The following is a 27,621-nucleotide window of genomic DNA, read 5'->3' as shown; positions in this document are numbered from 1 at the left end:
TCTAGAATGGAATCCCCAACTCATATTGAGTGATGTAAACCTTCCATGTTTGCTCAAAGACCTTACAGGAAATAGCCATCCTAGGTGGTCTTGCACAGAGTAGCCCTGATCCTTCTCTTCTTGGGTCCCCCATCAGGGCTCCTGGCCCCTTCCTCCCGCGAAGTGCCCCCAGAGCAAGCAGTTTGCAATGGGGGCCCCCAAGCAGGCTTAATTCTGAGCCGCTGCTCTGCATGTACATTCACACACACAGCCATGGCTCGGTCCATCCCCCTCTCTTGCTCCACATTGGCTCACTGGCTGTGATTGACAGCAGTGGGAGCCAATGGCTGTCTCAGACAATGAGAAGGGCGAGTCCCCAGAGAGTCTAGGCACTCATGCACATTGCTGGATCGCAATGGGGCTCAGGTAAGTATTAGGGAGGGCTGCTGCACACAGAAGATTTTTACCAAAAAACCCTGAGCCTATACAATCACTTTAAAGCCACTGACAATGAAGTAGGATGGCAAAATCCGTCCTTGAAACAGAAAGAAACCTGGACTGGAAAGCTCAAATCTGATACTGGAGAGAGAACACTCTCTGCCCAGCACTAGATCCAGATTTCCAAATGATAAGTTAGTTCCTGCGACCATTTATAAAGGTACAGAATCCATCTGAACCCCTGTAACTTCCGGACAGTCAAAGCCTCATTGTTCAATAGATCTCACACCAGCTGTTCCTTCAACAGGAAGTCGTATAACTATTCCATAAAGGGGATGCCAAAAAAGCGCTTCAGGGCTAGTACTAGGGTTAGCCCCTTGGTGAACACTCGAAGTGCGCATAAGATGCTAAAGGAAAGGGCCATGAACTGGTAGTAAAATGTAGAAAAAATTGATTTTCTAGAAAGATGGGGAGATTGGGCCATAGTGTAGGGTGTCTCAGCCAACACTGGCTCCTTACTTACTTGATATCAATGGGCTGTGACTTGTCATGGGAGTTTGTGTGTCCAAAGTCACATGACAAGTCACACTAGTGGAAACGGAGCTTTAATCTACGTTTCCACTATTGTGATTTAAAGTGCGACTTTGATCAAACTTTACACTCTCTGGATCAAAGTTGCATCAAAAGTTGAATCAAAGTAGTGCAGGTACCTTTTCAAAGTTGCATAGATGGGAACGGGTGCTATTGAAATCAATTGGCTGTGACTTGTCATGCGACTTTGAATGGAACTAGTGGAAACATAGACTTAATGTGGTTGCCTGTACTATTCTTTTAATGTATAGTGATCATTGAAGAATGTAAGCTGAGACCCCAGCGCATTTCCAGCTACACTGACAGTTCCCCCCCTCCCTGTGTCCAGCTTCCTTTTTCTATGGTAGTCTTCTCAAGCACAGCTATAATGTACATGTGCACTGCACCTCCCCCCTGTGTTCTGTGTGGATGGCTCTTTTTTAATTCCTCATTTTCTCATGAATTAGGGTGTACAATGCATCCTCATTGATGAGAGAACACTGGGCGGGAACCTATGATCAGCTCCTCCCATTATGTATAGGCCCACTGGCTACACAGCAACAGTGTCCCTCCCTGGATGTGATGTCAGCTTTCAGTAACCACACCCACTTACTGCTCTTGGACTCAGCAGGAAGAGGAATTGAAGTCATGTGACAGCACTGAATACAGAAAAATAAAGGTAGACTAACTGGGATTTTTTCATTTTGACACACAAGGCTGAACTTAGCTTACATTATTGATCGCAGGGGAGAATTTAGGGTATTAGGCTGTACTTCCACTTTAAGTGCAGCTAGTAAAAAACGGTGGGAAAATGAATATCATAATATTTTCCAGTATTGCTCGTCACAAATACACACATAATTAAATAAATTAAAGAGGAGAGTTCCCCCCCATGGGGTCAACTAAAAAGTACTTAACATTATATTTAAGTTTGTTTTTTTGTTTTTTAACAACAAACATTTTATACCAAACAGCCCCAATCTTCCATTACTGGGGTCCCTGGCCGACGCTCCTGGCTCCTCCTGTCTTTGAGTGCCTCCCTAGCAAGCCACTTGCTATGGGGTACTTGTGTGGGCTCTCTCCCGAGTTTGCATCTATTGACAGACTCGGCCCCTTCGCTTCCTCGCAACTGGATTTTATGACAGCAGCAGTCCACTGAGGAAGGAGAGAGGAAGGAGTGCTGCTACTCTCGTGCACAGTGCCGGACCAAGATCAGGCTCAGATAAGTATTTAGGGGGGCTGGGGGGGGGGGTGTTGCACCTGGGTTTTTTACCTTAATGCAGAGAATGCATTAAAGTATAAAAGTAGAACTAAAGGCATTTTTTTTTGTTAGTTTAGGACAGAATGGAGGTGGATTAAAACACCTGTCAGGTTTTTATAGCTGTCTGCATCCCTGTTAAGGAGATTCACCCTCTCTATTTGTCCAGTTTATCATTATTATTGAAAGTGAAAGTAAAGAAAATCCCACATTTTGGGTTGCCCCCAGGAACGTAATAGAAGGAAAATCTTCCAATTGGGACACTAGTTCTAGTGACCTGGGGGCCCCAAGGGATTATCTTAATTTGGAGGGATTTCTTCTCACTTCCTGTTTGGATAAGGGACAGAAGTCAAGGTAAATCTCCCTTACTCTATCCAAAAATGGAAAAAAAAATGTTGCCTTTAGTTCTACTTTAAGGTAAATACCTTTAGCCTTTACAACCACTTTAAATTAAAAAGACATGTTCAGAAAAAAAGCAGAATTTTAACTCCCCACACAACATGCCAAGTCAGTTATAGTTTATTCTGTAGCAAATGCCAGACTGAGGAAACTTCAACCCAGCATAATCTTACAAGGCATTCAAAACTGTGAGTAACAGAGACAGGGACAGGAAAGCTGCTTCACCTTTGAACTGATAACTATCGAAGGAATCACCATATACTGGCAAGACTTAAATAGCAGAGTTCTGTATGATATAAACACAGAAGGGTAGTCATTGCTGACTGTAGCACTGTCACATAAATGTAGATAATGAACAGGGAAACTACTGCAATGCTTGCCTGGGCAGGGCTTTCAATTTTTTTTTTTGCATTTCATATGTAATCATTTTATCTTTATTTCTCTAATTGTTTTTAGCTTCTATTTTATTTTTGCACCAGTACATGCATACCTCTAAAAATTGTCTATTAGTTCTCATTATTGCTATACCACATGTGAAGTTCCTGTCTATGGTTGCTTTTCAGGGGCTTGGACTTATGCTAAACGGTGCAATTTTTCATTTACTTGTCCCTTAAAATTTTTGGAGTGGTAACCCACATCAATATTTAGGTGGCTGATGATGGTATGTTTTCCCCCGCCACCAGCTGACCCTAATCTCCATGATTAAGCCTCAGGATAGGGTGAAACATGTTGGAGTTGAGGTCTGGATAAATCGAGCTGAGGCTACTTTTACTTGCTTACCACTCAGGCTGGGTGAGGTGTGCGGCGGCCGGACTACCTTATTCCGTTTTGCATTATGCTTTGGGTCTGGACGGACTTTTCCTCAGTCTGCACCCTCACTGGTCAGGAGCATTCAACTAAATGGACCTTGACAGCCTGAGCGGGGACCCTCAAGCATTTATCATAGGTCACAGGATTTTCAATATCTGGCCTGAATCTACCAGCAGCTGTAGAGGACTAAGAGACTTCCAAAAATGTAGTGCTGTCACACAGAGAACACCAGTATAAACTGGAACGCCTTGCATTCAGCAACTGATTTGGGAGCAGTGGCGGCCCATGCATAGGGGGCGCCAAGGCGCTGCCCCCTACCCCTAAAAAAAAAGAAAAAAAAAATTACAAAACTAACAAATAAAGTTGTGAAAAAAAAAAATTGTGTTCGCAGGCCTATGTGGTGGCACTGGTGGCTATGGGGGGGGGGGGGGGGGGTGGGGTTTACGTCCCAGAAGAGGCGCCGATTGGCTGCCTTCTGGGGGCGTAACCTGGGCGCAAGTCATTGCGCTAGGACACCCCCACTTTCCTGATATCCTGGCTGTGATTGGTCCAGTCTACAGCCTGGACCAATCATCATCCAGGACATCCCATGGCCCCATACTGACCCCGCTGACGTCGTGTGCGTCAGTCACGCTGCCGCACCGAGTCCGACTGGAGTGGACAGACGGTAACGGCGGGAGATGGGAGTGACGGCGGCACCGGCAGAGAGCGGAGCGGAGACCGGAGTCACCGGACCGGAATCGGATCCATCCGTCCAGACCAGGCACAGGCAGTCACCAGGCCGCACAGCGTCTCGGAGGTCATCTGGAACTCCAGTCTGGAAGAGAGAGAAACCACACCAGTGCACCACTCGAGTCACGAACAGTCAGTCACCACCGGTAAGTGACTCCTCAGTCCTCAGTCACTCGCAGACAGTCCTCTCCTGTGTCAGTCAATCCTCCTCTCCTGCACCTGCAGACTGCAGTCTTCTCCTCAGTGGTTTCAAATTCTTACTAAATCACTAGAATTTGCCATCACCAATGCCAACCATGCCTGTACCTACCTGTTCTGCCATGGGCTGGGTCCATCCATCCATCATGGATGGTTGGATGGACCCAGGCCAGGCCAGAACAGGTAGGTACAGGCATGTCACGGTGCAAGATTTAGCAAGTTACCCAGGCCGGGCCCAGACCAGAGTGTGCACAGATATCCTTATATATGTATATATATATATATATATATATATATATATATATATATATATATATATCTCATCATGGATGGATGGATGATACATCCATCCATGGATTGATATATATATATATATATATATATATATATATCCATATATATAAAATCATATCTGCACACTGTGGTCTGGGCCCGACCTGGGTAACTTGATGTTATTCTTCTTGCACCATGACCTCACATGCCTGTACCTACCTGTTTTCCCCTGGCCTGGGTCCATCCATGATAAGGATATCTGCACTCTGGTCTGGGCCCGGCCTGAGTAACTTGATAAATCTTGCACCTTCCGTGACCTGCCTGAGTGCCTGTACTACCTACCTGTTCTGGCCTGGCCTGGGTCCATCCATTCATCATGGATGGTTGGATGGACCCAGGCCAGGCCAGAACAGGTAGGTACAGGCAGGTCACGGTGCAAGATTTATCAAGTTACCCAGGCCGGGCCCAGACCACAGTGTGCAGATATGATTATATATATATATCATCATGGATGGATGGATGATACATCCATCCATGGATTGATATATATATATAATCATATCTGCACACTGTGGTCTGTGCCCGACCTAGGTAACTTGATGTTATTCTTCTTGCACCATGACCTCACATGCCTGTACCTACCTGTTTTCCCCTGGCCTGGGTCCATCCATGATAAGGATATCTGCACTCTGGTCTGGGCCCGGCCTGGGTAACTTGATAATTTTGCACCGTCCGTGACCTGCCTGAGTGCCTGTACTACCTACCTGTTCTGGCCTGGCCTGGGTCCATCCATCCATCATGGATGGTTGGATGGACCCAGGCCAGGCCAGAACAGGTAGGTACAGGCAGGTCATGGTGCAAGATTTATCAAGTTACCCAGGCCGGGCCCAGACCAGAGTGTGCACAGATATCCTTATATATATCATTATGGATGGATGGATCATCCATCCATCCATGATGATATGATAGATGGTGGTGGTCACAGTCTGCATTGATGTCTGATCATTGGGGGCACAGCATCAAGCTGGTGGTCACAGTCTGCTCTGCATTGATTCTGATCATTGGGGGCACGGCAAGCTGGTGGTCAGTCTGCATTGATGATGGGGGGGGGGGGGGGGGGGCACGGCACGCTGGTCATGTCTAAGGCCTGCATACACAGGGTATCTGTGGCCTATAAATATTAACAGCCTGTGTACAGTATATATATCTGTGTTGGAGTTACTTCATGTGCAGACATTTACTAATGTATGTGAATTCAGTGTGCAGGCTCTAAATTATTTTACTTTTTAAATGGGACAATTACTCCTCTTCAGAATATTAACTTTATGTTTTAATAATTTCACAGAGTTAGTGAGTTTTATACCATCTTCTACCAGGCCGTTGTGTGCCATTTACTAATAATAAATATATAGTGCCAGGCCAGCAGCCTGCTTAGCAGTGAGTGTACACAATATAAGACAGTGCAGGTCAAGCCAATTACATTGTACACTGGCTAAGTTAGCATAGCACTTTACCAGTGTACAATGTAATTGGCCTGGCCTGCACTGTCTTATATTGTGTACACTCACTGCCAAGCAGGCTGCTGGCCTGGCACTATATATTTATTACTAGTAAATGGCACACAGACTGCTGCCTGGTAGAAGATGGTTCCATCATGGTTATGGAGTGGTGGCATGATGAGAAGTCCTTGTAGTAGTTCTGGCCTCATCCAGGACAGGGAAGGATGCCACACTGCCCACTCTATTAGGGATGCCTCCCCCCCCCCCATCCTATGATAATAAGGAGTCCAGACAGCCTGCTGAGCCACCCTCCCATTCCTAGATTCACACAAAGGTAAAATGAGTAAACTTGACACATTTTAATTCAGTTTTAATAGTTATCACTGATGGAGGTCACACAGTCTAGAAATGGGAGGGTGGCTCAGCAGGCTGTCTGGACTCCTTATTATCATAGGAGGGGGGTGGAGAAATCCCTAATATCAGAGTGGGCAGTGGCACCTTCCCTGTCCTGGATGAGGGAATGGATCTTGAGGACTTTTTTATAGTGACCTGTAATTAGTTTCTTTATGTTCACCTGCTGATCCTGCTAGTAAGACTAAGTGCATTGTTTTCAACAAAACAAGCAGTCCTGCAGATGTTGCAGTTAGATGTTGTAAAAATCATTAAGTAGGCAAACAAAAAATGTGTGTACGAGGCTTCAGGGTGACGTGCAAAACACCTTCAAACCTCTTAGCCTAACTATCATAACTCTTGATTAAATAGACACTTGCATATAGAATTGCCATACGGATCTCTCTTTTAAACATTCCCATATTGTCCTTTGACTCCTAGGTACTGATCATTTAGGAAGTGAGGTACATTTGTCAGCCATGATGAGTCAGAGAAAATTCTGTGGTAGCTTTAAAAGAAAACCCCTTCTCACGGCGTTCTGATGCTGAGAAAAAGAGGCTAAAGGAGCTTGGACCAGATCGTCCCAACTTGCAAATTAAGCAGCAGGCAAGTGATCGTGGTCGAGCTTACACTCGGAGCTTTTCCACCACTTGCTATGAGAGACGGAGTTGGCTAGCTGGATGTGATGTTAGCAATGCCTTCTATTGTTCTCCCTGTTTGCTGTTTCAAGGTCATGGAACTGACACATCTTGGATAACAACAGGGGTTTCTGACCTGAAACATCTGACAGACAAGTGCAAGCGGCATGAAGCTAGCCGAAGTCATCTGGCCAACGCTATGAGGCTCCAGCTTTTTGGGAGCCATAGCATTGCTGAACAGCTAGATCAAAGCTACAGGACTGCCATAAGAAAGCACAATGAGGAAGTCACCAAAAATAGACACATCCTGTCTAGAATTATAGACTGCGTGAAATTTTGTGGTGCATTTGAACTTGCTTTGCTAGGCCATGACGAGAGTGAGACCTCAGATAATCCCGGGATATTCCGTGGCTTGGTCGACTTTGTAGCTTCTCTGGATGGAGTTTTGAAAGAGCACCTTGAGAACGCCACTGTGTTTAAGGGAACTTCAAAAACTGTGCAGAACGAGCTCTTGGACTGCATGTTGTCTGTTGTTAAAGAACAAATTATCCAAGAAGCACAAAACAGTGATTTCTGTCCATCCAGGCCGACGAGACCACGGATATTGCCACACAGTGGCAACTTGTGCTTGTGCTGCGCTACATTGAAGGCAAAAACAGCATCCAAGAGAGGTTTTTTGAGTTTATTCCTCTCCATACAACTACAGCTGATTCCATCGCTACAGCACTACAAGAGCGTCTTGCTGTCATCCTTCCAGAGGATCAGAAGAATAAACTCATCTGCCAAGCCTATGATGGAGCTAGTGTGATGAGGGGTGCCACTGGAAGTGTGCAAAGGAAGATCCAGGATGTTTACCCAAATGCCCATTACATCCACTGCTATGCACATCAGCTAAATCTAATAATGCAGCAGGCCACTTCTCGCATATCCAAAGTGAGAATTTTTTTTTCTAACCTTGGAGGGTTTGCCAGCTTTTTCTCCAGATCACCAAAGCGCACGGATGTTCTGGATAAAGTAGTTGCCCATAGACTACCAACAGCAAGCAATGTCAGATGGAACTTCCACAGCCGTGCTGTCAATACAGTCTTTGAGCACAGAGAGGACCTCATTCGCTGTTTTAAAGAAATACAGCTTTCTGGTGACTTTGACCTTACTACCACCAGAGAGGCAGGAGGCTTTGCCATGATGCTGGAGGATCAGGAGTTTATTTTTTTTCTGCAGCTTTTCCACCAAATCATGTCACATGTGGACCTCCTCTATGCCAAACTCCAGCGGAAGGACATAGATTCAGTCCACATTAAGGGGAGCATCCAGCAGTTCCAGCAGGCCATACAAAACATCAGGTAGCAGCTGTATTCATCCCTTTCCATGTTTTTGTTTTTGTTGTTGTTGTTTTAATTATTCTTACTACTTCTACATTTTTCAGAGATTCTCTGCATTCTCTGGTTGGTGAACTGAGTGAAGGTGGTTCTCAACCGAAGAGGCGGTGCTCGTTTGAACCAGCAACCCATAAAGTTCTTGCAACAGAGGTTAGTTTTTATTTGTAGAAAATAGTGTTTTTTTTTCCTCTAGTGGACAAAATTGGTATTACAGCATTCATAGCTCCCAGACCATCAGAAATGCATACAACTTAGAAACATTTACTTAGAATGTCCTGTGTTGATGTGTATGGAGTTCTGAGAAATTCTGGATTCAAAAACACTGAATATGATCTTCCTTTATAATAACTTAAACCTGAACATTTTAACAAGTGCTTTTTGAAATCATAATTTCTCTGCATCCCATACAAATGCCCAAGACATTCTGAGTACATATTTTAAATTTCATGCATTTCTGATGCTCAGGGAGCTAACACATGACATTGACATTTTGTCACCAGTACCTAATTTTGTTTTTTTCTCATTCTTGATAGGTCTGTGATACCATCCTCCTACATACCATGGAGCGCTTCTCGTTCACAAACCATCTGGTTAGTGCCACCCTGCTTCAAGCGGACAAGTTTGAGCAGTATGCAAGGGAATTCCCAAAGGATGCACTTAGCACTACTGTGAAGACCTATGCTGTACTTGATGGGAGTAGGTTAAAAACGGAGCTTAGTCTCCTCTACTCCGAGGAGCAATTCCAAACATGCGATGGAGCTGTGGACTTGCCAACAACCTTACAGATGTCTTTGCAGAGACTTTCACTCTCCTGAAGATCCTCATCACCACACCCATGACCACAGCAGAGGCTGAGAGGTGCTTCTCAACCCTAAAAAGGATCAAGACTTTTCTGAGGAACACCATGACATAGGAGAGGTTGAATGCATTCGCCATGCTGTCTATGGAAAAGAGACTGGTGACAGAGACGACCGATTTCAACCAGAAGGTCATAGAGAAATTTGCATCCCTTAAGGAAAGAAGAGCAAAATTTATTTTCAGATAAGGACGCTGGCTTTTTGTGGTTTGCTTTTAGTTTTCTTCTTTCATGTTTTAATTTTGTTAATAAAATGTTCAAAGCAATACATTTGTCATTTTTCTTCCATTTTCCTTCCAGTTCACAATTTTGTGCCGGTCTATCACATGAAATACATGTACGTTTTTTGGTGGTAAATAACATGACAAAATATGGATTATTTAAAGGGGTAACTATGAATACTTTATCAAGGCACTCTTCCTTGATTACTGATGGCCCCTTTAACACTTGTGTGGCATCAAAGTCACGCAATTTTTTACTGCGTTTTTTGCCGCAAATTTTTCTTTTTGCGCCCCCCCAAAAAAACTTTGAGCACCAGCCGCCACTGTTTGGGACATCCAGAATTCAACATATCTGGCACAAATTTAATAGCAAAGCTGAAGAAAACATGTCCATTCACCTGAGGACATTAGCAAAAACTGAGACATGTTGCCAGTGTCAATTTCTCCTGTAGGCGACAGAAATCCAACAGTCTAAGAAGTCCCATGTTCCTCGACAGACAAAAACAAAAAGAAATCACTATTTTTTTCACTATGAAACCCTCTCTTTGTTGGGAGAAGCCAGTGACATCACTTCTGGGATCAGCGGAAACAGGAATTGGGGTGAGAAACACCATTTTAAGATTGGAAACACTGCTCTTTGTGTTTTTATTCTACGTAAGTGGATAAAGTGTAGGAATTAAAGCTTTTAGATGTACATATTATGAGGGTTGCGCTATGAACTTTGTCTCCTTATTTTGAGCGATATTTGCAGTAGAGACGGCAAGGAGTGGTCTCTTGAAGGGTCCCCCATGAGGAAAGTGGCCACTAAAAGCTGGAGGTGGAGTCACACCAGGAATTTGACTAGGTCAAAGATCAAGGTGAGGAGGCATTGCACATAGTGATGGATTGTCACTTTTGGGCACACAACCACTTTTAAATAGCACTTTATGGATGATTCAATGTCGTATGTCACACAAACACATTCAACAGGGCTTTTATTACACCTATGGGACTTCTATTATGGACTTTTGATGCAATTTGGATTTTATGTCACTTGAGATTGTTTAAAGTATAACTAAAGGCAAAACATTTTTGTTCCCCATTTTGGATAGAGTGGAGAGTTCAGAACCACTGCCAGTTTTTATTGCTGTCTGTGTCCCTGTTGGGGAGATTCACCCTCTCATTTGTTCTGTTTACCATTATCATTTTTAAAGTAAAAGTAAAAGAAAAATCCCAAGTAATAGGAGGGAAATGTTCCAATAGGGACACTAGTTCTGGTGACCTGGGGGTCCCCAAGGAATTCCCTTTATTTGTAGGGATTTCCTCCCACTTCCTGTTTGGGACAGGAAGTGAAGGGAAATCTCCCCAATGGAACACATTTGGCATAAAAAAAAAATCTGACAGCAGTTATAACACTTCCTTACTCTATCCAAAACGATAAAAAAAAAGAAATTGCCTATACTTCTACTTTAAGGTTATTTAATGTGTACGATCAGTGGCTATTTGATACACTATTTTGGAATAGTTTGACTTAAAGGAACAGTGCGCCATTATTTTTGTTTGCCATATGGGAGTGTGCTAGTACAATGTATGAGTGGTAACAGCATTTTTTTAACACAAGATTTTTAGCAGTGTTATCTAGTGTTCACCGTTTTTTTAATTTATTTAGTTTTTCTAGTACATAGTAGCGCACGGTTACACAGATCACATTAAGAAAAAAAAATAAAACATTTCCCTATCAAAACCCTCCTTAAGTTGCATGTATATCAATACCACTACATACTTCATTTGTTAGTATTCTTTATTATATAACATTTATAGAATATGCCAAAACTGCAACAATTTAGGTTCTACAGTGCAACAATTACAAAGAAAAAAATCCAGATAGCTTACCAGAAGGCCGTAAAAATGTTTGATGAGGACTGAAACAACCCGAAGCAATCTCATACAAATAGGAAAATAAGGTTTTTCAACTGGTGCAGGTGAAGAATTACTACTAGAGCCTTGCCGGAACTTAATATTTGGAGAAAACAGCTTGATCACAAGAGGGCACACTCTTTCCTTCAGGAGGAAGCTAAATTCTTGATGCTGTAAAAACAAGAGAGATCAAGTAAACAAAAATTAATACACCGCACAGAAAATAAAAAAAATCAGGCCAAGCAGCCTGCAGATAATACAGCGCCTGGCTCTGTGCCAAAATTTGGTACATGAGATTCTTTGGCACATTTTTGGAGCGGATGGAGGCCCATTCAAATGAACAGCACCGTTTCAAAACGCGCCACATAAAAATACAAAAAAGCTAGAAAAAAAAATCCCACGGTGCAGCCGGATTTTGCTGCAGTACACTTAGGTGTGAATGGAGCCTTATGCAATAGAAATCTTTTTAGGTCAAAACAAATAATGTTTTGAGCCAATTAACTTTAAATAGCCTGCCATACTTCAAAGACACTAAAATGGCATGTGGCATGAAGATAAAGGACCAGGGTCTCTTAATCCCTTCAGTACTTAGTGAGTCTATCAACAGGAACAACTGTGCAGTCCTTAAAGATTTAAAACAGCAGATAAGGACTTGCCATGTTTGTTTGTCCTGGTCACTGACAAACCAAGTAGTGAAGGGGAAGAAAATATATGGATGACATTCCTGGAGGTGTCAGAGCCCCATGCATCCCTATGGGGGAATCGGATGAGAGCGGACCTGTGACGTGTCCCAGAAGATTGCAGAGAGGGAGGGGAGAGGAGAACTTCCGCTCGAGCCACCTAGGCAGCCCGAGCTAAAGTGGGAGCGGGTACCTGTCAAAACTAGGTACCTGCCACCCCCCGCCCCCCAAAAAAATGACATGCCAAATGTGGCCTGTTAGGGGGTCAGGAGGCCTTAAAGTGGAAATTCCAATTTCCCGCTTTAAGAGAAACAAAGAGGAGCACAAAGATTAGATAAGCAGACAAAACAGACAGTTCTGTCTGACTTATAATAGAACTACAGGCAAAACTTTTTTAATTTTGGATAGAGTAAGGGAGGGTTATAACCCCTGTAAGGTTTATTTTTGCCATCTTTGTCCCATTGGAGAGATTTTCCTTCACTTCCTGTTCTATAGCCAAACAGGAAGTGAGAGGAAATCCTTGCAAATTAAGGGAATCTCTTGGGGACCCCCAGGTCATCAAAACTAGTGTCCCCATTGGAAGATTTCCCCTCTATTGCTTTACTGGAGGTAACTAACATTTTGGATTTTCTTTTACTTTCAATGATAATGGTAAACAGGACAAATAGAGAGGGTAAATCTCCTTAAGGGGGACACAGACAGCAATAAAAACTGACAGGTGTTCCAATCCCTCTCCACTCTATCCAAAACTAAAAAAAAAAAAAAAAAAAAAGGTTTTGCCTTTAGTTATACTTTAAGCCAGCCATACATGGATCCAAATTCATGTCCCTGCTATAGAGATTAGATTCATGTATGGGCAGACTGATTATAGCCACTATAGCCGCTAGCAGTAATAATTGAAGTTGATTTACGAAGGACAAATACACTATGCACTGCAAGTGCAGTTGCTCTGGATTCAGAAAAGGAAGCTCTGAAATGAGGGGAAGCTCTGCTGATTTCTATCATTCAATCATGTTGCAAGCACAAAAGCATTTTTTTATATTTTCCTTCCATGTGATTGAGTATTCTTTGCAAATAAATCTTTACCTCTTTTAATGAGCTCTGAAGCAAGCGCTCTTGCAGTGCACAGTATATTTGCCTTTAGTAAATCAACCTCATTGTGTTCTGCTGGCTGGGAAGGCTCCCCCACCCTGCCGACAGAACACAACAGCACTACAGGAGTGCTGATGTGGTGGTGGAAGGAAAAGAAAAACAAATCATCTCTTGTTTGCTTTACTACATCTACGTTGTCAGACTTGGTACATTTACATTTTACAGAACAATGGCTCACATTCTGCAAGCCCTCCACAATATACACATTTACCACAAAAAATGTCCACAATCCCCAACCATGTAGCTATGGAATTCCTATGGCACTTTTTTTGTTCATAATTCAAAACATTTCTTTAAGTGTTTAGGTCAAGTTAACATCTGTTTTGGGTCACACATGCACCTATAACCAGTACTAGCATGTTAAAAGATATATAAAAAAAAAAAAAGTAGAAAGCTACTTTTTCCTTTTTTGTAAAAAGCAAAGATGTTTAGGTCAGTAAACAGTTAGCTGAAATGGTGAATTCTATTATCACATGATGACTTTACCAACTATAATAGTTCTACTTTTTAACAAATGTTACCTCTAAACTTTGTATGTTTTACATACTCCAACCATACCTGTAAGAAAACCTGTGGAAAATCATTAAGGACTGATTCCAGAAGTTCCAGACCAAATGTCCGTGTCATTTCCGTCATTCCCACCAGCCAATAAGGAGCATCAGCATTTACCAGCTGACACAGATCCTAAGAAATCACAAAAACAACATATAGTTTTCATACAAGAAAATGTATCATAACTGAAAAAGTTCCATTGCCTTATGAGAATGCATAACTCAAAAGCTGGCCAGATATGAGTCAAAAACCAACCGAAAAAATGTTGATCATCGAATCGTTCGCTTTTCGCATGAATAGCATGCCAGCTGTGTCACACAATTTTTGTGAAGCAATTGAAAGTGCCTGATCCAACATGCTGGATTTTGTTTAGAAAGACAAAACAAATGATGACACAATTGTATCATCTATTTGGTTCACATTTATGCAATGCGGAAACGCTGCGAATATACAGCGTGTTCCCGCATCGCATCCACACTCCTGGCAGTTCACACTGCCATATGAGATACGCTGGGGGAGTCAATTAAAAGTTACCGACACCCCCAGATCAGATGGCATATCGCAGTGCGATCTGACAGTTCGAACAGAATCGGATCGCACTAATGTGAACCACCATGCGATCCGATTCTGCTGTGGACCAAAAAAAGGGTCCTGTGCGTGTTTAAGTGCGATTGCGGTGCAAATTCAGCCATACAAACTGTATGGCTGAATTTGCACCGCACAGACATCGCATGTAATTTTAGGAGAAGTGCGCTCTGAATTACATGCGATCTCTGTGATTGCACAAATGTGAACCGGCACTCAGTCAAACAGAACAGTCAGTTTTAGACTCATCTATGGTTGGCTAATGTAGCCAGAGATTAAAAAGATAAAACAAATAATTGTCTAACCAGCAGACACAGGGTGGCTTCCCAGCTTATCACCTTTCTGGTGTGTCTGGTTTACAAGACTGTATGAACACAAACACACAATGCCAAAATGTTTTCCATGTAAAACATTTCCAATATGTGTTTTTCCAACTGTATATTAGTTTGCCTGGAACTAGACTTTAAAGTGGAAGTTCAGCCAAAACCTAACGCTAAACCTACTCAGCAACATTCTAAGCCTTATCTATCTAGCCCTCTACAGAAGAGATCACTTACCTGTTCGGCAGCCGCCACGGTCCCAAGCTGAGCTGTCAGCAGCAGCTTCAGTGTGTGGGAGTGAGCAAGAGAGGCAGCCGACAAAGGAAGCCCCATAGTAACTCTATGGGTGACGTCACTTCCCTGGCATTTCATCTTTGGGGCACACTAGTACCTTCACTTTTGCACCAATACCCATGTCCATTGGCAATAGATTTTGGCTGAATTTCCACTTTAATGGTAGACGTAATCTTAATTATGTTTTTATATACTAACAGATACCAATATAGCTTGTTTCTATTTCGCCCTGTGTTGCTATACTTGTGTTATATTCGTGGTTTTTAAAAAATGTAAAAACCACCAGTCATGTCTAAGCATCAGCCACTTTGAAATAAGCAGCAACACAAAAAGACCTTGTACAATATCAGTTATGTATAAAATATTATTCACACATTCTTCTTTATGAGCTACAGAAAGGTTCTTTGTGGGCAGGCAGTTTAGCCAATATCATAGAAATAGGGCAAAGTTCTGAGTCAGAATCTGTTATATGCTGGCCTTTCTAAAGGTGTACAGTGGAAAAATCACATGCCAACCTAAGATACTTTTCTGCATTGCACTTATTAGACATGCTGTTTAATTATCAGCAAATCACCAATACTGGGTGAATAGCAAGTCTCTAATTTCTAAAGCTGCTTACAAACAGCAGATGGCAGTGTATGCACAGCTTGGTTGTCGAACAATCTTTCTAATAGAAGATCTTCATACAAACATGAAAGTTCTCACTGGGCGAACCTGCATACTTTTGCCTATAAAGAAAAGAGATGGGGGCGCCAGTCTGTCTTTGTGAAAACAATAGTGAACGGCTAGGAAAATGCATCCTGGCCCACTGACTTTCCCTCAAGCAGGCCTGGGCAGTGAGAATCAGCTAGAGTTCTGGAAATGCCTACAAACATACAAACCTTCCGCAATCTAACTGCAACCATATGTAATGGGGAAATTTTATTTATTTTTTATGTCTGTAGGTACAGTAAGACCTATCCAGACAAACCTGTGCTTGGCTTGATAAAAGGAACAGATTACAGGTAAAAAAAAAAATAGCCCAGCTAGAGAATAATGCACACAGTTAATTCCAGCGAAATATTATACTCTGTATGTGCTGTACAAGAGCATACCTGTCTTTGAACAGCTTTTTTCCAGTGCATTGTACTGAATAGCAGCCACAGGTATTACAAAAGATCAACTAAGGGCTCTTTCACAGGGGCCGACTCCACCATTGGATCCGCCTGCTCAGCGGGGAATCTCTCCACTGATCCCCGCTGAGCAGGCGGATGACATGTGCATGCGTGCCCGCTCTGCTTATGCACTGCTTTCCTCTGTGCGCACTCGGGTGAAAAAGGCCCGACTGTTCGTTTACATCCAACTGTCATCTGATCGAATCCACTAAATGGATGGGAAAAGGATCACAATCCGTCTGTTTTTAGAGGATCCAATTGGATGTCGGCAGGTGTAAACGGACACGTGTCCCTTTACATCTGCAGCTCCATAGAGAGCAATGGATGGAGTCCTAAATATTTGCTAATAGAAAGAATGACAATAAAAAAAAACTGTCTGGATTCCGCTTTTAAGAAATGCCTACAATAATTTAGTTTTTTTCGGTTACAATAACTTGACAGTCCAAAAACTGATTTTTGGAATAATATTTAATAAATCCATGCATACAAATTAACTGATAACTGCTGCAACTTTGCTTTCTAGACTGAAAAATATAATTCTTCTGTATTGTAAAATCATGGGCGCAAGGTGCCTCTCTCGGAACAACGCCATATAATGTCATCCCACTCTTGCTGTGCCTGCGCGCTTGTGGGTTGGCGACCGGTGGTGTGCTCTGTCCCTGGGACACGGCACATCACCAATTTTGGCAAAGAGCCAATGACAAGGCTCTTTACCCATGTTATCAGCTGTGTCCAATCACAGCTAATTACATGTAAACAAGGAAATGCCAGTTATTGGCATTCCTCTCCTCGCACTGACAGTGTGTGAGGAGGAGAACCGATCAGTGGCATTTCCTCACAGGGGAGATCTGCACAGATAATGAACAGTGCCCTAAATATAAGTGCAGCCCAGACAGTGCCCAGCAGTGATGCCAGTAAGTGCCCAGTAGTGATGTCAGTCAGTGCTGCCTTTGAGTGCCGCCTATCTGTGCTCATCAGTACTGCACATCATTGTCACCTAACACTGCTGCATATTAGTTCCTTCTCATCAGTGCAGCCTCATCAGTGCACATCAGTGAAGGAGAAAAAAAAATACTTCTTTTAAAAGAGGCTTTTTTTTTTTTGGTCTTTTTTTATTGTTTAACAAAAAATAAAAAAACCCAGTGGTGAATAAATACCACCAAAAGAAAACTCTGTCTCATAAAAATGATAACAACTTTGTTTGGGTACAGTGTTGCATGACCACGCATTTCTCATTCAAGGTGCGACAGTGTTGAAAGCAGAAAATTGGCCTGGGCAGGAAGTGGGGTAAAAGTGCCCAGTGTGAAAGTATTTAAATTGCTTGAAGGGTCAAGTGTCTGACAGCCTATAATGCCTATTAACCACTAGTCAGATTCAACCTTACATTCTTACCATTACTGGCACTGGAATCGGATTGGCTGCTATGAGGAAGCACAAACTTGCAAACAGTTCTTTCATTCTTTCGTAAAACACGAATATGGCCATACTTCATAAGGGAGTATAGTTTAAATTGTGTAAACTTTAAAAATGTGAGAGAGATCAGCTTAATAAAAAATATTTTATTAATTTGTGTTATGTCTGAAAGAGGGAGATATTTTATAGTAGTAGCAATGGTGTACTAGAAGTATATTTCTAGTTAGGTCTCATGCACAAGAACGCTGACAGGCATTTTATATGCTTACAGTAATATTCTTGGAGTTTTCCCATACCTGGGGAGCCACAGCTGGTGCATACAGCCTGCCATACAAGTGAATGGCTGTACACGACCCCAGTTGTGTAACTGCTGAGGAGTCCGTTCAGCGGTTTTTAGCCGTGTATGCAGGTATGACATATTTCCTGAACACCAGCGTTCATTTTGTCAACGAAAAATATTTTCGTCAGCTGCATGTTTTCAGTGATTATACTATACGAAAATAAAATTCGGTTTTAATTAAAATGCCTAAAATACAACTAAAACTAAAAGGGCATTTTAGTCAAAAGACTAGGACTAAAAAACGACATTGAAATTTGACATCCAAATTAGCAGTGGTCAAAAAGCAATATGCTTGTTCGTTTTATTTAAAAAGATATTACTTGACACTTGTTTTCATTATTACGGTTAACTGTAAAAACTGTTAGAGCCGGTTCACACTACCACGACCAGAAAGTCGCCCCGTGACTTGAAGAGACTTGTTTAAAGACTTGGAAGAGACTTGTGCACTACTTTGAAGAGACAGGCGACTTTGTCTGTGGGGAATGTCTGGCTAATCTCTTTCTTCTTCCTGGAAAGTCTGATAACAAGTCGTGTCAATTAAGATAAGGAGGCAACTCCCATTGAAGTATATGGGACAGTCGGATCACAGGTCGCCTCAAAGTAGTACAGGACCCTTTTCTGAAGTCGGAGCAACTTCAGTAGTGCCAATTAAGACGACACTGATTGATTAACATTGCTTTTGTTATGTCAAGCGACCTGGGGCTACTCAAGTCGCCTCACAAGTCGTGCTAGTGTGAATAGGCTCTTAAAGTTTTTATATTCAGGTAATAAGTGCAATGGCATTACAGACAATAGAGTTTAAAGTTTTTTTAATATTTTAAAGTTGCACTTCTGTTTGTCAAAAACAATATTTTTGTTTGTTTTTGATCCTGGAGATTTTAGTCAACTGAGTCCCGGTTCACACTTGTGCGATGCGGGAAGGCTGCGAATTCGCAGCCTGTTCCCGCATCGCAAACGCACATCTGGCAGTTCACACTGCCATATGCGATACGCAGGGGGTGTCAATTAAATGTTAACGACACCCCCAGTTTGATTGCATATTGCAGTGCGATCTGACAGTTCGCACAGAATCGGATCGCACAAGTGTGAACCACTGTGCGATCCGATCCTGATGCGGCTGGAAAAAAAGGGTCCTGTGCGTCTTTTGTGCGGGTGCAGTGCGAATTTCAGCCATACAAAGTGTATGGCTGAATTTGCACCGCACATCCGATCGCATGTAATGAAGGAGCAGTGCGCTCTCATATTACATGCGATCGCCACACTCACAAGAGTGTGAACCGACCCTGAGGGCCATACACACTATACAATTGTCTTTAGATTTTTTTTTTCCTTTAGATTTACCAAAACCAAATAATATGAGGTCAAATCTAAACACTTTCACTTTGTATGCAGTCAGGCAGGCCTTTCCACTACATAGTTGAAGGTAAATCTAAAGGAAATCTAACAACAAAAGATGTATAGTGTGTATCCAGCTTAAAACAATTTGGGTGACTAAAACACGACTAAAACAATTCAGATAACTAAAATATGACTAAAACTAAAATGCCATTTTAGTCTAAAGACTATGACTAAAGCTAAATCGAAGTTTGATTTAAATAATTAACACTGCTGAACGCCCAGGTTTCAGAATCCCCAGGTGCAGGAAAGCCCCAGGAACTTGACCCTAGGCATATAAAATGCCTGCAAATGTCCGTGAGCATTAGACCAGTAAAAGCAATTACCCATTCCAAGAAGTATCTTCTCAGTTAAAAGAGAGCAAAAATGCAATACATTTTATGTATACATCTACTTCACAACTTGACCCTCAACAAACAGGCATTTGTGGAATCCCCAGCAGTACAGTAAAAAAGGGTACAAACTAAACATGCAAACAGTGCATTTATGTTTGTGTGCACTTTTATCTTCTAAAGCAAGGCCAACAGAGCTAGCAAAGTATCATAAACACAAGCTGATTATTTCAGTAAGCCATCATAGAAATACAGCAAACTGCATATTCTTATACCTGAAAGAGCATGTATGCATCTTTAGCACATGGCTTAAGAGTGCTGACAGATCTCCTATTACTGTTTCCAGTGACAGGCACGGGTTGCTCCACAACATCTGCATACAATAAAGAGACAGAATTTAATCTTTCACACACTTAACAAATTACCCTTATGTTTTACCAGAATATCTACATTAATTTTAGCAAATTACCAAAATACATAGGTCACATTTGGCTTTTATTACACAGAAATGATGAACAGGACCCCTTAACACATAATCGTGAAAGATAAGGTCTTAAACTCCCACTACAAGCTGAGCATCTGGCCTTGTGGGTCATGTATTGTACATTTCATGATGTTCACAGAAGTTTATGGGCAAATTTATGGAGGTCTTCATAAATTGACAGCATAGCAAAAAAAAAAAGTTAAAATCAAAGCATATCTAAACCAAAAAAAAAAAAAAATTTAATATATTGCAGCTTACCAATCTAGATGTGGTAGCTGCATTCGTTTTATTTTTCAGGCTAAGAACATCTTCAGCAAGTACAGGTTTTGTACACATTATTACAAGCGACTTACAGGAGCAGAATAACAGATCTTGGCCTAATAGACTTTTTAATAAAAGCACCTTTAAAGCACGAGTAGACATGCTTTTCAAGTGCTCCCAAATAAAGTGGTTCTAAAGGCTTCTCTGTATAAAGTAAAACCTTTTGTGGCACAGGATTGCCCCCCCCCCCTCCCAGCCCCAGCCTCCCACATTATACTTACCTGAGCCCAATATTGATCAAGCGTTGTGCCCGAGAGCAGCGGCTCTCTGCACTCTCCCTCCTCCCAGGCCAGATTGATAGCAGTGGGAGCCATTGGCTCCTGCTGCTGTCAATCAAATTGTGTGATGAGGTAGCAGGGGGCGGGGCTGAGATGCACTTTTTGAGTCTACAGACGCAGGTAGCGCGGTTTAGGATCATGCATCCGTCAGCAGCGGTGTCAACCTTTTATCCTAGTCTAATGGCGTTCTGCTAATGGACCACTGAACACTTCATTCATAACAATAATCAGTATTTGTACAGAGTACAGGACATATAGGGCAGTGATTTCTAAATTGTGGTTCGCAAGCAGGTTATCCTCCTCAACTACTATTGAGGCTTCCTTACAGCTTTTCTAACACTAAATAGGATGAACCCTGCAAAAACATAATACATACAGGGCTGATCATGGAGACCTGGGTGCCACACAATCCACTTACAGGTAATAGGATGTACCTTCACATTGTGGCAGAATCCTCCAGTGAGAACAAGAAATTGTAATAGCATTTTCATAATATCCAGAATTATTGTGTTTTATTTGGCACATCAATTTTTTTCTAGCTTTACCTTTATGCTTTTCATCCTCTGCCACCATCCTCTCAAATACCACAGTAACTACTTGTCGTACGGTTGCTGCTGCTGTGTTATTCGTTATGTTGTCTTTCGTGAAGTGCAGTCTGAAGCAAAGGACAATTGCCTGGAAACATTTTATGAGTGTTACTAAAGTTTGACAAAGACAAACAGTGCAGAATCTTAGGCTAGCTTTATCAGTCTACATTCAATTTATATTGCTTAACCTGAATTGCTGACTCTCATAGTTACATAGTTAGATAGTAGTTGAGGTTAAATAAAGACAATAGCCCATCCAGTTCAACCTGTGTAGGTGTGTGTGAACACCAAAGGATTCTATACCAGAGCCATGGAGCCAATACAGATTTTCATTTGTTGGCATGCACAGTCTATAGTCGAGTAAATCTTCACATTTCTTTGTCAAGAATTTCGGTTTGTGTTCAAACATGAGGCTTGCTGCATGGCACTGCACGGGTTAATGAATTCTGTCTGTTGTCTGAGAACCAACATTACTACATAGAAACTATATATGCCACAATCTGAGGGTCTGTCAGTCTATTGCTCTGCAGGTGAGAACTACACAGCAACTAGATCTGACACGGACAAACATAGGCAGAACAATTACCAGAGCCCGCGGCTATGATGTATTTCATATTATTTGCACTCAAACTTTTGTGATGCAGAAAGAAGTATTTGAAATGCAGGAAATGGAAAGTCATGCACTGGATACTGAGTGACTCAGAAAAGGAAGTTGCCTTGTCCCGTTACCCGATAGGGACAAGCTTACTGCAGCAATACATGGACATAGGGGAATTGATCTGACACTACAAACTGCAGATAGAATATGAAAACCCATCATTACAAAGTAAAACAAACAGGGAATATACAGTGGGTACGGAAAGTATTCAGACCCCCTTAAATTTTTCACTCTTTGTTATATTGCAGCCATTTGCTAAAATCATTTAAGTTCATTCTTCTTCCTCGTGAATGTACACATAGCACCCCATACTGACAGAAAAACACAGAATTGTTGACATTGTTGCAGATTTATTAAAAAAGAAAAACTGAAATATCACATGGTCCTAAGTATTCAGACCCTTTGCTGTGACACTCATATATTTAACTCAGGTGCTTTCCATTTCTTCTGATCATCCTTGAGATGGTTCTACACCTTCATTTGAGTCCAGCTGTGTTTGATTATACTGATTGGACTTGATTAGGAAAGCCACACACCTGTCTATATAAGACCTTCCAGATCACAATGCATGTCAGAGCAAATGAGAATCATGAGGTCAAAGGAACTGCCTGAAGAGCTCAGAGACAGAATTGTGGCAAGGCACAGATCTGGCCAAGGTTACAAAAAGATTTCTGCTGCACTTAAGGTTCCTAAGAGCACAGTGGCCTCCATAATCCTCAAATGGAAGACGTTTGGGACGACCAGAGCCCTTCCTAGAGCTGGCCGTCCGGCCAAACTGAGCTATTGGGGGAGAAGAGCCTTGGTGAGAGAGGTAAAGAAGAACCCAAAGATCACTGTGGCTGAGCTCCAGAGATGCAGTCAGGAGATGGGAGAAAGTTGTAGAAAGTCAACCATCACTGCAGCCCTCCACCAGTCGGGGCTTTATGGCAGAGTGGCCCGACGGAAGCCTCTCCTCAGTGTAAGACACATGAAAGCCCACATGGAGTTTGCTAAAAAAACACCTGAAGGACTCCAAGATGGTGAGAAATAAGATTCCCTGGTCTGATGAGACCAAAATAGAACTTTTTGGCCTTAATTCTAAGCGGTATGTGTGGAGAAAACCAGGCACTGCTCATCACCTGTCCAATACAGTCCCAACAGTGAAGCATGGTGGTGGCAGTATCATGCTGTGGGGGTGTTTTTTTTTTTAGCTGCAGGGACAGGACGACTGGTTGCAATCAAGGGAAAGATGAATGCGGCCAAGTACAGGGATATCCTGGACAAAAACCTTCTCCAGAGTGCTCTGGACCTCAGACTGGGCCGAAGGTTTACCTTCCAACAAGACAATAACCCTAAGCACACAGCTAAAATAATGAAGGAGTGGCTTCACAACAACTCCGTGACTGTTCTTGAATTGCCCAGCCAGAGCCCTGACTTAAACCCAATTGAGCATCTCTGGAGAGACCTAAAAATGGCTGTCCACCAACGTTTACCATCCAACCTGAAAGAACTGGAGAGGATCTGCAAGGAGGAATGGCAGAGGATCCCCAAATCCAGGTGTGAAAGACTTGTTGCATCTTTCCCATAAAGACTCCTGGCTGTATTAGATCAAAAGGGGGCTTCTACTAAATACTGAGCAAAGGGTCTGAATACTTAGGACCATGTGATATTTCAGTTTTTCTTTTTTAATAAATCTGCAACAATGTCAACAATTCTGTGTTTTTCTGTCAGTATGGGGTGCTATGTGTACATTCATGAGGAAGAAGAATGAACTTAAATGATTTTAGCAAATGGCTGCAATATAACAAAGAGTGAAAAATTTAAGGGGGTCTGAATACTTTCCGTACCCACTGTAAATTATACTAAAAGCAAATTTTTTTTTTTTCTGTGGGTTGTACTGGATCGACTTGTATCTTTTTTCAACCAAATTAACTAAGTAAATTAAACAACAAAAACATCAGAAAGTGTATAATGCCTTCAAGAATTCATATGATATAGGAAGAGAAAACAGGAAATATGAGCATCACTGAGGAAAACACAAGATTTGCTTACTGAACAAGTGTATTACCTTTGACAGAGCATCATCATGGACCACTGTATTAGTTGTCAGAAGTACCAAAACAGTCTGTAGCAGCTTCAGTTCCTCTAAACCATTTTCCATGAGCTGCCATAACATGTTGATGATATTCCCAGCAGCAGCCTTAAACATATAAAAAGATCTTAAACAGAAATCTACATTCCATGATTGGTTTATTTTAAACTTAAAGTAAAAAATGTTGCATTAACATGGACAAAAGGTGTCAAAGGCAAGTCACAAGTCAGCCAAATTTTTTTATTCCAGCATGTTCTCTGCAGCAGGTAATTTTATAGCACCACCAACTTAGGCAGTGCTTTACAATATGTATATATATACGGTATATAGATATAGATAGATTGAGAGATAGAGAGATAGACAGTGCCTTGCGAAAAATTGCGAAAGTATTCGGCCCCCTTGAACTTTGCGACCTTTTGCCACATTTCAGGCTTCAAACATAAAGATATAAAACTGTAATTTTTTGTGAAGACTCAACAACAAGTGGGACACAATCATGAAGTGGAACAAAATTTATTGGATATCTCAAACTTTTTTAATAAATAAAAAACTGAAAAATTGGGCGTGCAAAATTATTCAGCCCCTTTACTTTCAGAGCAGCAAACTCTCTGCAGAAGTTCAGTGAGGATCTCTGAATGATCCAATGTTGACCTAAATGACTAATGATGATAAATAGAATCCACCTGTGTGTAATCAAGTCTCTGTATAAATGCACCTGCACTGTGATAGTCTCAGAGGTCCGTTTAAATCACAGAGAGCACTAAGAAGAACAAGAAACACACCAGGCAGGTCCGAGATACTGTTGTGGAGAAGTTTAAAGCCGGATTTGGATACAAAAAGATTTGCCAAGCTTTAAACATCCCAAGGAGCACTGTGCAAGCGATAATATTGAAATGGAAGGAGTATCAGACCACTGCAAATCTACGAAGACCTGGCCGTCCCTCTAAACTTTCAGCCCATGATCACTCTGGATGAACTGCAGAGATCTACAGCTGAGGTGGGAGACTCTGTCCATAGGATAACAATCAGTCGTATACTGCACAAATCTGGACTTTTTGGCAACAATGCAAAACGTTATGTTTGGTGTAAAAGCAACACAGCTCATCACCCTGAACACACCATCCCCACTGTCAAACATGGTGGTGGCAGCATCATTTTTTGGGCCTGCTTTTCTTCAGCAGGGACAGGGAAGATGGTTAAAATTGATGGGAAGATGGATGGAGCCAAATACAGGACCATTCTGGAAGAAAACCTGATGGAGTCTGCAAAAGACCTGAGACTGGGACGGAGATTTGTCTTTCAACAAGACAATGATCCAAAACATAAAGCAAAATCTACAAGCGAATGGTTCACAAATAAACATATCCAGGTGTTAGAATGGCCAAGTCAAAGTCCAGACCTGAATCCAATCAAGAATCCGTGGAAAGAACTGAAAACTGCTGTTCACAAACGCTCTCCATCCAACCTCACTGAGCTCGAGCTGTTTTGCAAGGAGGAATGGGCAAAAATGTCAGTTTCTCAATGTGCAAAACTGATAGACATACCCCAAGCGACTTACAGCTGTAATCGCAGCAAAAGGTGGCGCTACAAAGTATTAACTTAAGGGGGCTGAATAATTTTGCACGCCCAATTTTTCAGTTTTTTATTTGTTAAAAAAGTTTGAAATATCCAATAAATTTCGTTCCACTTCCTGATTGTGTCCCACTTGTTGTTGATTCTTCACAAAAAATTACAGTTTTATATCTTTATGTTTGAAGCCTGAAATGTGGCAAAAGGTCGCAAAGTTTAAGGGGGCCGAATACTTTCGCAAGGCACTGTGTGTATATATATATATATATATATATATATATATATATATATATATATAGTACATTCACATTGGTCAGTCAATTAACCTACCAGCATGTCTTTGGAGTGAGAGAGGAAACCCACACAGGGAGAACATGCAAACTCCAGGCAGGTAGTATTGTGGTTGGGATTCAAACAGGCGATTTCGGTGCTGTCGGGCAAAAGTGCTAACCACTTAGCCACTGTGCCGCCCAACCTAGAAGCATTTTCTTATAGAACAGCCCTGAACCAAAGCTTATGGATATGTATGCCAGTATGTTCACTTAATCCAGTACAATCCCATTTCACCAAAATACACACCAGAGCATGAAAGAGGGTTACACAGCACAAAACCAACCGACAGGAGGCTCCAGCCCTGTTCTGTGAGAAACTTGCTAAATTTGAATCCTTGAATGTCAACCTAAAGTGTGAACCCAAAGCTGACTATATATCACATGTTTTTGACAGATTCTACCATCCATACAAAGAAGGTGGATGGAGGAATTTCACCCCCACTGATTAGTTGATCGTAGCCTCTGATTGGAAGAGAGCTGAAGGAAAACTTTTCTCAAAGACATGGATAAAATGGCTGACTTCTGTCAAGCAGGGACTGCCACCATACACTGATCAAAATTCATCCGGTTCCTGCTAAATGTGCTGAATTTCGAACAATTTACATGTAAATGGGTTTACATAATACAAAGTGTTCTGTGAATGGACAAGAAGAAAGGAGGAGCAGGCAGAGATCTAAACTGTCGGCGCTATATACATCCTATATAAAAATAATAAATAAATCTATACACCTGGCAAGCTGTAAAAGTGTAAGTTTTTAATAAGGGATATGTCCACAAGGTGGCATAAACCTCATTGAACTTAACCCCTTATAAGCCAGTACATTTTAAAAAGTGCATAAGTTTCTAGAGTTCTTCTTTAAGGCAAATAAAAGCACAATGAAAGTGTTTAATCCCCATACCTCAGATACCACTTCATGTGTCATGAGCCTCTGGATAGCAGCAAGGCAAAGCTGAGTAATTTTCGGTTCTTTTGTCCCACAACCCATGAGAAATGGTTGAACTACTTCAGAACTATTCTCCTTCAAAGCTTCAGGAAGGATGAGAAAAGATACAATAATCATGATTAAAATACATTAATATTTCTAACACAGACATGTAAAAAAGGCAGAAAGAGACAAAATCATTACACAACAAAAAGTATGCTCTTTTTTTTTATGCCTATTTAAAAGTACTAAAATTACCTGGTGATCCTGTTTACATGCTTCTTGCCCTAGCTTCCCACAACGCTATACAGCCACAATAAAAATGGCTTTTCCCCCCAGCGTTGTTAGGACCCGTAAGCTACTGCGTCTGATTATCTATGCAAGTGAGGGCTGTTTGCCTGGATTCTTGATCCACTGTGCATATACTGCAGTTATCAGACTGACCTCCGGCACTGCTCAGTCTGGATATGTAGTGTGCACGTGTAAGGCCCCTTTCACACATACGGTCCGTTTGTCCGTTTTTCATCCATCCGTTGACGGATGAAAAACGGACATCAATGTATCTCTATGTAAAAACGGATGACAACGGATGATCATCAGTTAACATCCGTTCTCATCCGCTTCCATCAATGTCCGTTTTTTTTG

General features: G+C 41.8%; 1 protein-coding gene across 2 annotated transcripts in view; it reads right to left on the bottom strand.

The window, feature by feature from the left end:
* MON2 (MON2 homolog, regulator of endosome-to-Golgi trafficking) overlaps nucleotides 1-27,621 on the bottom strand; it is a 271,194-nt gene that overhangs the window by 199,287 nt on the left and 44,286 nt on the right. For both annotated transcript variants that reach the window (XM_082256725.1, XM_082256726.1), the window contains exons 3-8: nucleotides 26,953-27,080; nucleotides 24,129-24,260; nucleotides 21,382-21,511; nucleotides 20,029-20,126; nucleotides 13,927-14,052; nucleotides 11,513-11,707 (exon numbers count right to left, since the gene is read on the bottom strand). In XM_082256725.1, coding sequence (XP_082112851.1) covers nucleotides 11,513-11,707; nucleotides 13,927-14,052; nucleotides 20,029-20,126; nucleotides 21,382-21,511; nucleotides 24,129-24,260; nucleotides 26,953-27,080 — 809 coding nt within the window. The remainder of the gene's footprint in view (nucleotides 1-11,512; nucleotides 11,708-13,926; nucleotides 14,053-20,028; nucleotides 20,127-21,381; nucleotides 21,512-24,128; nucleotides 24,261-26,952; nucleotides 27,081-27,621) is intronic.

This window comes from Pelophylax lessonae (genome assembly GCF_965119305.1).
Source record: "Pelophylax lessonae genome assembly, chromosome: 4".
NCBI classification, from domain to species: Eukaryota; Metazoa; Chordata; class Amphibia; order Anura; family Ranidae; genus Pelophylax; species Pelophylax lessonae.
The sequence above is the reverse complement of the archived record's forward strand: the minus strand, read 5'-3'. Positions and strand labels throughout refer to the sequence as shown.